This window comes from Spodoptera frugiperda, chromosome 2, assembly GCF_023101765.2.
Source record: "Spodoptera frugiperda isolate SF20-4 chromosome 2, AGI-APGP_CSIRO_Sfru_2.0, whole genome shotgun sequence".
Classification (NCBI taxonomy): domain Eukaryota; kingdom Metazoa; phylum Arthropoda; class Insecta; order Lepidoptera; family Noctuidae; genus Spodoptera; species Spodoptera frugiperda.
In genome coordinates, this window is record NC_064213.1 from 3,985,483 (window position 1) to 3,998,801 (window position 13,319).

A 13,319-nucleotide genomic window follows, 5' to 3' on the forward strand; every position below is an offset into this window, starting at 1 on the left:
AAGCCACTTGAAACGGTCCAACTTAATTCTGTATGTTTTAAAAAAAGAGTGAGGTCCACCCCAAATAATTTTAGACAAAACTTTAAACCCAGGTACCTACACCATTAAATTAAGGCAACTAGAGAGAAAGTAGCCCTTGCCCCATCGTTTAATTTTTCAATGAGCTTCTACGCTGAAATGAATAAGCCTACAACTTTATAAATGTAATTGATAATACAGTGAGCAGCTCACCTAACAATTACTTACCAGTTTTCATTGTAAAGTCGTTTTCCTATAAATAATTTTCAAATGCTTGTAATACGACGTCTAACGATGTTTTAATCCTTTATATTAACTTTTAATAGTCATCCATTTTGCTGAAATTAATATGCAATTTGCATGTTAATCGGCTGTTAAAAGGAAAATCTTAATTTTAGTCAAGATGAAGTTCTTACGTTGTTAATGAAATTTTCAGCTCGTGCAAATTGTTCCTAATGAATAGGTTCGAGTTGTTGAATAGTTTTGTAATGTTGGGTAATTAGTTTTGTGCCTAGTAAGCAATTAGTAACTAGAAAATATGAATAAGGGAAATGTTCAAATTAACTGCAATTATTTATAGATATTATATTTTTGAAAAATAATTTAATATCTAATCATTTATAAGTAACCCGATGACATTAACTTAATAGAATAAAGATTAGTTCTAACTACAACTTTTGTGAATGTTGTTGCAGAATAAGTTACGTTAATAAGTTAGACCACCAATTGAAATTGTATTATTTTTTACAATTGCAGTCCCTATGGTAATTAAAGGACTTTCCTAACTAAAGTCACAAGGAAACCAACATAGAGGAAACTTTGGAATATATAGCTCTGTCACAGGTATCATAAAATCAGCTGTGGGATTAAACTTTAAGTTCATAAACTATTGATCACATTCACATAATGGTTGTAAAGCTGACGTTGTTCTGAAATTTGCATAGTGCCGTTTAGACTAAGGGGTGGCCTTTGTTCAACAGTGAACGTCTTTTCGGATAATGACGATAATTATTGAGACACTGATGTAGGTAAATACTGGAACACAAAATAAAATTACGATATAAACAAACATATTTATTTTATTAAAGAAAAAATTGAGCTTAATATAAAACTTGAATGAATTATTGAGATACTCCATTTTCTTTGCAGAGACGTGCAACATGATGGGCGGCTACTGCTGCTCTACGTTGTAAAGTCGCTACATCGTCACCCGTAGCAGGACGCACGCTGAACGCCTGAAGTCTACATGTACCAGCTATCATTCTGCCTATTACCCTGTCGTAGGTTGACAAAGATGTGGGTTACTTACAAAACTCAAATACGTCTTTGAATTCACTTTAGAAGAAACATAAATAAATATAGATATAATTTTATGACATCACTTGTTACGTTTCATCATCATCATTATCATCAGCTGAGAGACGTCCACTGCTGAATAAAGGCCTCCCCTTGGTCCTTCACGTAAACGTGTGCGTGTTACGTTTAGTTACGTGTAATTAAAAGATTATAGACAGATAAGGAATTTAAATTGTCCCACCAATCTTTCTAGATTCCATAATAAGATCTGTACTTAAGTCGGTAAGATTTAAATTTTAATCTGTTGTCTGTCTATCCAACCCCGGTTAAAGGTAAAGTCCCAAGTTTTAATCGAAAACCATTCTTATCACTTATAGGTACCGATATTTATTATAATAGTAACAAATTAAATAAACCTTACCTTACAGTAGAAGGAACTTTTAATTCTGGTAACATGAAATCAATCTCGTAATAAACGACTTGCATTGCTGGTCCGTTATCGTCCCTTATTACAAGGTTTTTAGCGCAAGACTCTCCGGGTCTTACACTCACACATTTGGCTGAAAAGCATAGGTTAGGCGACTGATTAATTTGCTCTAAAAAGGATGTTGATACAAGAAAAATGGGCAAAAGCGTTATGTCATAGTCATACAAATTAAGAGACCGATATAGGGATATTAGCAGAACTGCTAATGAAACAGTTTGAAGAACATAGTTTAGTCGTCAGTCAACGTGTGTCATGAATACGTGTAGTTATAATATTATATCCGCTTTATAAAAGAGACCAAAAAGAAAATAATTAAAAAGTAGGAAACATTATCTTATCAATGAAACTCACCAATAATTTCATAAAATACAAAAACGCCGATGTCTTGTAGGGCCTTGTGCCATTTAAGCACCTTCTCCACTGGACCGGAAAACGCTCTCGGACCGCTTTTCTGAAGCGCCTGAATGCGACCATTTAATATTATAGAATCGCCACATATTGAAGACATGTTCCATTATAGGCTACTTACAAGAGGACATTTTGTACTTATAGTCAAGTGAATTCATACGCTCACTGTTGATAAATCGAAAATAATGTTTTTTTTTTTTTGTTTTCGTACCATGACTTTAACTATAATTACGAACATGTGTAACTCTCAAATAATTTCACCACTTTCGTTTGTGTAAAATAAAAAAACATACAAATTCACCAGGAAAGTCGGGAAATAGTACATGAGCAAAGTCGGGGCCGATATGTATTTAACACTAGCCAGTGTTAAATATGAATACAAAAATAAATACAATGACTTCAGAGTCCAACACTAAGGTGAAAATTAAAATGACAGTTACTCAGGAAATGACAAACCCTACTTATCTCACTTAAAAGCTTAATCGAACGGCCTACAGTGATGTTCAAGAAATGGTTTTCTTTTTTTCCAGAGACAAAGCCACGGATATTGCATCGGCCAAGCGCACCGGCACACTTCCGCAAAGAACTTCACTGTATTTACTTGCAGCAAATTAATAAAAAGAACATTTATAGTTTAAACTTTTAGTTAGTGTAACACTTAATTTGAAATACCACATTTATTAGATAGGTATTTACTATTCTTATATAAACTCTTCTTATAATTATAAAAAGAACTTAGTTTATAAAATACGAAACTCGCGGCTAGTACCTATTACTTAAATATATTCTTAGATGATACACGAAGAAAGACAATCAAAGTAAACCATTATACATTACATATACATATTTTAAAGCTATTAAACTTTTCTTAAAATTTAATTACTTAATTTAAAACAAAAAGACACACATGAACAAAATATACAACATTGTATTCAATTGCAAAGATGACAGTAGACAAAAGCCCTTTTAAGGTACTAGCAATTTATTTAAGTTTTCATTTTATGAGTCATGTAGGTAAGGTTTTTGAGAGGGGCCTCCTGTCATACTAAAGGCGGTGTTTTGATATGGGTGTACATTGAGAACGGTTGCAGGTGTAATTAAACTAATTGTGTTGGTGTTTCCCCATGTAAGTTGTTGACAAGAATGTGTATCATTGCAAACACGGAAATATGTGGGTTCTGGTTAACGCGTGTTTGCAAACCTGACTGTCTACTTGGCATACCTGTTTTAATTTAATAATTAATATTTCTACTTATTAGGTAATTTATTGAAAAGGCTCAACATACATATTTCCTATCTAAATAGATACTAGTACATTTTTTTATCATTATAATACTCTTGACCGTCGATTAAGGTAATTTAAAGACAGAGAAAAATACAAAAAATTTCATAGAGGAAAAATTTCTCACGTTTTACAGATAAGTACCCATCAATGTTATAAACCAGAGATACAAATTTATTTTATAGTATTAACGGATTTACTGTTAACATCTTCAAATTTTAGAACTTCAAATGCTGTTAGTACCTAGGTAAACGCCTCAAGCAAAAACGCAACCCCACTAGAGACAGATATTACATGACATTAAATAAAAAATAATGAAATGTTTGAATTACACTATCATAGACTTACGTAATCCAACTGTTGTATGAATAATAAATGCGAGATTAAATATAAGTTTGGGTAAAATGGATAGTGTACTCATGGGAAGGTATACAGTGTTAATATAACAGAGTGGTGGTTTAAAAGGGGACGATGATAATTGTGCTCAAGTATAACGCGTTAAAATTATGAAAATTTGTGGATCTCCAAGGGACACCTGAATTATTCCTTTAAACTTTGAAGGATCAAAAGTTGTGTATGAGATAGCAATATTAAGGAGGAACTGCTATCAAAGAAATTGGTTACTTTGGTAGGTTAGAATTTTAATATAGTCGTAAAATAGGCTTCAATATTTTCGTAAATTAGGTGTAAACTTTATTATATTAGCTACGCACTTACCTTCAGTCTGTCCATTTTCGAAACTGACGTATTCTGTGGTTCTTTTTTGATGACTTCATTTCCGTCTGTAGATTTTTTGGTTGTTGCTGTAAGTACAGTACCTATGTTTATATTTTAATATCTCTTAGGATCAGTTTCACAATGTCTGGATACCAACTATGTGCCAAATAAATTAGATTTAAGAACATAATTTGTATGAACTAAGAATCTGTTTTATTATATTGAGTAAGTACTTATATAAAGGTGGTGAAATAGGCGCTTTGGATATTCTGTCTAGGATCTTACGTCAGCGGATAAAAAAATCTAATACAAATTTACTATGAAACTACCATGATTTCATGATCCATGTAGAGGACAAAATGTGTTCATGCCTTTAATTAAATCACGTTCTTACGGTGATAGGGAAGCTTTTTGAACTCACAACCCATTGGGGGCACAACTTGAAACGCGTATCCTGGCAAGTATCGCGAAGTTTCCTTTAGAACTTTACTTCTCTCGAAAATACAGAGTAATGAGCTTGTTAGACCGAGTTACGGGGCTTTAGCACAGGTCGACCAAGAATACTTTTATGTTTGACAGCGCACAATTTGTGGGCTCTTACTTTATGTGCATGTTTTGTTTGAATTTCAATGCTATTGATATTGGACTGGTTCAATTCAGATTTAGATACTAATCTGCTGACGGCTACTAGCTCCCAAAAAGTAGAGTAGTCTATAATACAGCCATTTTAGAGATTAGCCAGAACAAACATACAGACAGATAAAAATTGTAATAGTATTATTTTGTTGTACGTATCATATGTTATTCATATTATACCTATTATAGTAAAAAGTGGTTATCAATATTACAAACAAACAATCCTTTATTTATTAGTCTAGACTAGACTTGATAAATATTTACGTGGTCTATCTGATATCAAGTAGGTACATTATGTAATACCATATAAGCAGTCTTTAATATTTTATTCTTACTTTGTTTGAAGATCTAGAATAGACATTTAGAATGTATGGTCTTACCAGTAATAGTATTTTGTTCCTCACGTGTCTGGGAATTATGTTGATTTTGAAAAGTATTTTTAGTAGTTCCTCCAAACGATGTTTTACTTTTCGGTGGTTCCGAATGTGGTCCTGCTAAAAATAGTATATATTTTTTTATATTAAGTGACTAAATGTTGCGGCTGTATTTGACTTTAACTACGTAGATCGACTAGCCCCAAACTACGGAATCTTCTATTTCAAATCAAATCACTTTAATGCATCCATAGTGTACAGTGCAGTCTACAATTTTAATACATTAATATGTCCCAACTATTTTGTACCAATAAACTAACCTATAAATGAAAAGCACATCAGACTTACCTCTATTAATATGTGTTAAGACCTGAGGAACGAAAGTTTTAACTTTGTTCCTATCAGCTCCTCCAAAGTTAGAGTTTAAGTAATTAGCTCCTAATCCGGTATCGAGAGGTGTTGTGGTTGGTTCAACTTGCATCTGTTGACCTATAAAACAGTGAAGCGTGTTACCTACAAAACTAGAACTAGAACAAAGGTGCATGGCATGCTGCCATGTAACTAGCAAACAAAACTGTTATACCTTGGTACTTAGGCTTAGGTAGTATTTGGTATTTAAGTTCAAAAATGTCACAATTTAACATCGTTATCATAGCGCCCTACATCTTCGGAAAATACCCACAGGTATGATATACAAGGTGCATTGTTGGAACGAAAAGAAAAACGGCACGGTAACGGGTCTGCTTCCCTTACGGAGCAACTCTTTGTGTGAGCCACTAATTGTTGTATCGGGTCTGGGTGCCATAAAATATGTATGTGAAAATTGTATGTTTGTAAACGCACCCATGACACATTAGAAAATCCTAATGGGCAACGTTTATAAAAAAGGAAAAAATCCTATTTACGTATCTATTATGTAGCTTTTCAAGGTAAGTCCCTAACTAATCATGATATCTAAGTACCATTTAAAGTTCTCATAACGATCAAATTGCGTGCCAAATGCTTTAAGATTATCAGACGCTATAAATTAGACATGAAAACATCTTAACACAGATGATAGGTAATTTTATGTTTCTGACAATAACTAAATAGTAATTACTAAAGAGACATTTACATCCAAAATAGGGAATGGCTCTATGAAGATAATTCTGTTGAGTAGTAAAGAGAAATACGTAAAAGCTTATTTATATGTATATAAAAATACGATTTTAAACCCTGGTAAATGTTATCCGTAGTACGAGTTTATTTTACGTTTAATGTACTCTACGTTCAGCGCTCTGATTGGTTGCTTCATTCGTGCCGGCCAATCAGAGCGCCGCGCCGCACGCGTTCTCGTTTCGTTTTCGTTCAAAGTATGGCAAACTCATACTAAGGGTACAGAGCAGGAATGAAACAGTTTTACAGGTAAAAAAAAATAAGATAAAAATCTTACCTGTAACTATGTATTGAGCGCGGTTGTCTGAATAGTTTGCTAAGTAACGAGGATCAATTCCTGTCACCATTTGAGTTTGACCAGGGCCCATCTAAAGTGAAAAATACCTATTGAAATTTTAAATTGACTAAATGCTTAACAACAGGTGCCTACGGAGAAGGAGATTTGGTGGACCTACCAAAATTAAGCCACACGGGCAACCAACGCCGCAAGTAAAAAGCTAGTGCATAATATCACGCTCTTACCGGGTCAGGATAGGCGACACACTCAGTGATGAGAAAATAGTCCGATGTGGGGTTCCGCAGGGCTCAGGAGTGGCCCCGTATGTTATTTAATGCATGTGAATAGCCTGTGCAATGTGCTTCAACATTGCTCAGCGCATATGTTCGCGGATGACCTCTGTGCCTTGCGAGCCGGTACTGACATCGCTGAGACGTGCCGACTTGTTCAACAAGACGTGGACGCGGTAGTTAAGTGGTCTCATGACAATGGAATAGTGCTAAATACAGAGAAAACACAGTACCTAATTATACACTCACCATACTCACCTCTGAAGGAAACTCCTTTACCTATATACACTCACACGTTTGATTGCATTCATAGAAACGCGGTCAATTGCAGCTGCAAACCTATCCAGAGAGTAAATTGTGTGACTTACCTAGGGGTTAAAGTTGACGAGCATTTTTCCTGGATTGATCATGTAAATTACTTGTGCAATAAACTTAGAATTATATTAAGCAAATTTTACCACCTAAGTTATAGAGTCCCTAGCAGTACATTAAGAGTGTTGTATAAATGTATGGTGGAGTCTGTGATGGATTATGCTCTTGATTGCTATGGGCTTACATTCAAGACCCACATGGAAAAATTAGAAAAACTACAAATTAGGTTCCTTAAACTACTAGTAGATAAAAAAACTAAAAATAAATATAAAAAGGACTACTATAAGTTATTTAAAATCTGTAAAGTATTACCTATCAGTCTCAAACATAAATACATTCTCGCAACCAATAACCATGGCAAGCATGAGCATAATTCACCACTGACAATAGTTTGTAATAAAAACAACACCCGATCGATGACGTCTGGTAAATATGAGGTACCGAGAGTTAAGGCGCTGTGCATAGTCAAAATAGGATTGATTTAACAGTGTTTTTGCCCAATGTTTACATGTTAGAGCAACAAAAAAAATATATGTTAATCTTGATCATTTTTATAAATGGACCACCTTCTTCAAAACACGTTTTCTATAAATTTTCTCGATAGAAAAAAATCATAAACTAACCATTTAAATTGAAATTCTAGCCATTGTAACTATATTATTTATGAACATATCTTAATAAAATTAATAACAGTGACGTAATTTAAAATAATAAAAGGATCTGCCGCATTTATTTATCGATTGAAATGAGATATTTGTAAGGATTAATATAATTCATGATAAATAACTCAGAACGAATCGAACAAAATGTCGTCCGATCATGACATCTATTCGTTTCTCTTTCATTCCTACGCGGACCGGCAGTGACCGCTGAGGCGCGCTGCTTGGTGGACCTATGTCAGTTTGTGTCAATCGCCGCTCAGAAAATAATCATTCACTAACATATCTTTTTGCTGTTTGTAATATTTTATTTTGTAATTAGCATTTTCTAAGTTGGGTTGTCAGTATATTTTTTGTACGAAATCGATTTGAATTATAAGTTGTGTAAATACAATTAATTTTTTCTTATACTATTACCGCGTAGCATGGTGCAGATGACACATTCAGTAACGTTCCGTATCATTCTTAAAAGGAGAAGGGGACTTTTGGGCCCAGCAGTTAACTAGTTGAAATGTATATTAAAAAAACCGTCATATTTTTCTAAGGGAAATCACAAAATATGGTACCTTGTTTCTATCTAGGAAGCGAGAAAACTTAAATTAAGTTGTGTAATAATGTATGTAAAATAATGTATGTATAACGTACTCTTTGATTTAAACTTCTTAAAACACTTCTGTCTGACTTCAGTCAGTCACCGATTGACAGATGACACTTTCCCTATACTTAATATACTCTTTGGATGACACTCGTTCGTTGTGTTTCGTTCTAAGTGCGCACGTATTTTCCATGTTTTATTGTTTAACCCCACGACCTCGGCTTTATAAAGGACTTTTGACGGATCTTGAATCTATAAATTACCTGACTCTCTATTTTGGACAACTGCAACAAGCCTATCAATCGAATATTGACGACATAGATCGCTGTGTAAATTGTACGATTGCGACTGGTCGCTGTAACTCTATTGGCAGAAGAGTCTTGGAAGATGAGGCGACTTTATCAGTTATTCGTCAGTGGCGTGCATCTCAGCCTGTATAATATGGTATCTCAGTTGGGAAAGATACCAAGAAAATATACGTACCCCGAACCCCTACACAATTCTAAGATGACATTCTCCTAATTATTCAAGATGATTAATACATATTTTATACTAATATTGGTGTTTTATTTATATATCCTCCTGTCCCTTTTTTAGTTTTTAAAAGGTTAGTGCCTACTGCTTCTAAGGGCCTATGCACACCACGTTTTTTAAACGCGCCGGGGCCGCGCATATGTATCGATACAAACGACAACAAACTGCTCTGTAGGAGAAAATATCACCATTCCTCATGACGAGAACCTCGTGAAAGCTGAAAAAGATAAACAAATAAAATATCTTGACTTGGCTCACGAGGTTGTCGATATGTGGAATGTGGATTCGGCTATCATTGTGCCGATAGTCGTGTCGGCCAACGGATTAATACCCAACAGCCTCGACAATCACCTTAGGAGGCTGGGGTTGGGCGGATGGATCAAGGGCCTGATGCAGAAGGCAGTACTTCTCGAAACGGCACGTATTGTGAGAAGGTTTCTGTCTCTGGAGCCCTAACCACCGGTAGCTTGGACCATGCTCCCGCTACTGGTCGGCTCCTATTTTTATATTTTTAAATATTATTTTATTTTGTATGTTGTAGTATTTAAAAATGTAAATTTAGATAATTTTAAATAAATGTAGATAAGAAATTAATGAGAATTCAATGTACGCTGCGAGTATCGATAGCGATAAAAAAGATCTTTCTAATGTCCATCCCTAATCATGTGGTACTGAGAGACGTCAACGTCATACAGGCAACTGTCACTAGCGCAAAAACTATAGTAGTAGTAAGTTTATGCAAATTATTGTTCGATTTCGGTTTTAGTCATAAAAAAACAAAATAAAAAAATAAATAAAAATAAAATAAAAATGTATACAACATAATATTGAAAAAATAAGAAAACAAAAACTAATACGAGTAATGAGATTCGATCTTAAGGATCACGGAACGCGATTCTAGACAGCAACGCATTGGGCCAATCGTCCATGAAACTATGGAAGCGAAATTACACTCCTAAAAAAAATGGAATACGCGTATCAATGACATTTGCGCGGTGCACCCCTCAGTACACGAGACCCACTTCACCTGCTTCACCCCTCAAATACATAAAAGTCGTCTATTCACCGCGCCTTAATAATGTTTATGGTGATCGATCATTAAAAAAGCGTATCCCGTACTTACTCAACCATTTACCAAACGAAATCCGGGAAGAGAAAAGTAAGAATAGATTTAAGTTTAAACTAAAAAAATATCTGTTTAGTACCTTACCTTAATTGCTGTTACAACACATAATATATTTACACTACTACATAACAAACTACAGTAAATTTCTTATCTAATAAATGTACTCGCAATCTAGCTACCAGCTACCTAAACATGTAAATAAATGTATGTATATAAACATACTCCACGGATACATACATATATATAAATAATATTTGAATAGACATACACATATATGTATATTTATATAAATAAATATATATATTATTATATAAAACTTATTATACTACACATATTATACTACATATTATTATATATAATTACTATACATTATACTACTGTGAAAGCATTTACTACTAATACATAATATGTATTTATATTTATCTAATAATATATATACCTCTTGGATCCGACAGACAAACTACATATATAGTTTTGTCGGACTATGTACTAGTTTATAAGTTCATAAAATGTACCTTTTAATAAAAAAAAATAAATAAATAAATAAAATAAATACTTACGTTAATTTGTCCAAAAGCTGGCGAGTTCATTGCATTAACGTCACTCGGATAACTTGCATTTGGCGCATTTTGCATGTTAGTAAATTGAAGCGCATACGGTCCGCTTGGAGGATAGTAAACATTTTCTTGAGGTCTAAGAATTAAAAAACTTATTAGGTTCTAGCCACCATCTTTATAATATACATAATTTAAGAGCATAAACTAACTGTTGTTTCCCATATTTTTAAAATTGTCTGTAAGTATGTATCTTAGTTGGTACCTAAGCCTTAATAAATAAATACTAAGTTATCTAAAGTTACTTTATAAAATTGCAAAAATAGTTAATTACTTACAGCATGTTGTTTCTTCCTACATTCACAGGAAAATGCATCATTTGATTTCCCTGCGGATAATCTGTAGAACGTTTAATATTATTTTTTATATAATTTTCTTGTGGTTTATTAAAAAAACCATTACTAACCTGCACCAACCCTTGGCTCCCTAATAACATAACGATCCATTATTTTCCTGCAGCTAGTATTTTACTAACTCAACTAATAATTACAAAACAAATAATATTTTTTAACTTTTAAAAGTTTGAATATTTGCTTGGCGCCAATTTTCTTCTCATTCTATAAAATTTTGAAATTGATTTTTTTAATTGTTTTGTTTCGGTAACTTTGTATCCAGTCAGTGTTAAATTAAATGCTAAGGTTTTATGTGAATGATTAAAGCCAAGGACACTGAAAAAAAAAACAAATAGTTAATTCAGTTTACAATTTTAAAAGTATTACGTGTTTGAATGATAATAATATTGTAATTCGAAGTAAAATATTTGTAAATTATATTTTACGTTTAGACTTTAGATAAGGTTCTGTGTACTATTACTAACTTCGTGAACAAACATCAACAATTTTGACGTTACGGCAAATGTCAATGACAATGAATGACATCAGACAATCAGACATTGACGTTTTCAATTCTTGTTGTCGAATCCGTGTGAAATTGAATCACTATCGTTTTGTGTATTATTTAGGAAATAAAATACATTACAGTTATTAAAACATCATGGAGCTTCAAGATACTTATTACAATAAATCTGAATATGTAGAAACTGTAAGCGATGTTTCAATAGATATTTCTTGCCATGAACACATTCTACATATAGTTTCAATATTTATTTCTAACAATATTTTACAGGCTTCCGGAAATAAAGTAAGCAGACAAACAGTACTATGTGGATCTCAAAACATAGTTCTACACGGGAAAGTAATAGTTCAAAGTGATGCAATTATTAGAGGAGACTTGGCCAATGTTAAAACTGGGAGGTTTTGTATTATAAGCAAAGGCTCTGTAATAAGACCTCCTTTCAAGAAATTCAGTAAGGGGTAAGTTACACTGAACCTTAACCTATGTGATAAAAATCTTTGTAATTAAATGAATCATCCAGTCTTACTCTTACTCTGGTTACAAGATTGTACCTTCCTAATGAGACTAATTGGAATTAAGCAAATTATTTTTCGTATTAAATGATAGCTATAAATGTTTATAATGTTTGGCATAGTTTGATACACAGATAGTATAATAAAAATACAACTTGGGTGTCTTCAAGTCCCAAGTGAACAGGTTGCTTATAGGTAGGCGTGTTCAATCGTCGGCAACATCATCGCTTACTACCAGGCGAGATGATGGTTAGACATCATTCAATTAAGATTTTAAAAAGAAATATTTATTACTTTCAGGGTTGCCTTCTTTCCGTTACAAATGGGAGACCATGTGTTTGTTGGTGAAAACACAGTTGTGAATGCTGCAGTCGTCGGATCCTATGTTTATATTGGGAAGAATGTTGTTATTGTAAGTATTTATATAAGGACTTATACAAGAACAACTATGCTCTCTGAAGGATGCAGAAAGTAATAAAAAAAATGTACTTTCTTAACTTAAATTAACTAACTTAAATTCCATTCTAAATCTTTAATATGATAGTACCTCTAATAAACCTATTTATTATTAATTTCACTCAATTTAAAGTATTGAATTTAATGTAAAAGGTGAAAACAATTTACAAACACATGTATGTTTCATTTATTCAAGTTTTGAACTAAAACACCCTTACTTTAATTTTAAAGGGTCGAAGATGTGTCCTAAAAGACTGCTGTATGATTGAAGACAACTCAGTACTGCCTGCTGAGACAGTTGTGCCTTCATTTGCAAGATACTCTGGCAGTCCAGCTCGTCTCATCACTACTCTACCTGAAGCAATGCCAGATCTCATGACGGAATTCACCAAGAGTTATTATCAACATTTTCTACCAACCACTGTACAATAAATTGTATTATTAATCACTAAAAAGACATACTTTATACTTATTTATTTTATATTTCTGTTATATGTAGTTTTATTGTAACTTTAATACTGTAAGGCAAAGTAACACTCTAATGTTGTAAGTATATTATAAGGCTTCATTAAAATGATGGTAGTTTTATTGTATGAATAGATCAATGTATAAAACCAAATACATCAATGTAGCAGTAACAAACAATGATCCAACCT

General features: G+C 33.1%; 2 protein-coding genes across 3 annotated transcripts; one reads left to right on the forward strand and one right to left on the reverse strand.

Moving 5' to 3' along the window:
• Positions 1–1,119: 1,119 nt before the first annotated feature.
• On the reverse strand, positions 1,120–11,392 carry LOC118269017 (uncharacterized). Of its 2 annotated transcripts, none has more exons than XM_035583891.2 (10): positions 11,247–11,392; positions 11,119–11,179; positions 10,787–10,919; positions 6,651–6,741; positions 5,567–5,707; positions 5,225–5,335; positions 4,209–4,294; positions 2,153–2,261; positions 1,736–1,874; positions 1,120–1,293 (listed from the first exon to the last, which is right to left on the reverse strand). In XM_035583891.2, exons 1-10 carry the CDS (start codon positions 11,284–11,286, stop codon positions 1,140–1,142), a joined length of 1,065 nt encoding a protein of 354 aa, XP_035439784.2. In that variant the 5' UTR covers positions 11,287–11,392; the 3' UTR covers positions 1,120–1,139. The 2 variants fall into 2 exon arrangements, with proteins under 2 accessions (XP_035439784.2, XP_050555236.1); XM_050699279.1 differs by having other exon boundaries at positions 5,225–5,338.
• Positions 11,393–11,712: 320 nt separating this feature from the next.
• LOC118269174 (dynactin subunit 5) lies at positions 11,713–13,238 on the forward strand. The gene is made up of 4 exons (XM_035584141.2): positions 11,713–11,881; positions 11,966–12,153; positions 12,508–12,619; positions 12,895–13,238. The coding sequence occupies exons 1-4, from the start codon at positions 11,834–11,836 to the stop codon at positions 13,093–13,095; spliced, it is 549 nt and encodes a 182-aa protein (XP_035440034.2). The 5' UTR covers positions 11,713–11,833; the 3' UTR covers positions 13,096–13,238.
• The last annotated feature ends 81 nt before the right edge of the window (positions 13,239–13,319 follow it).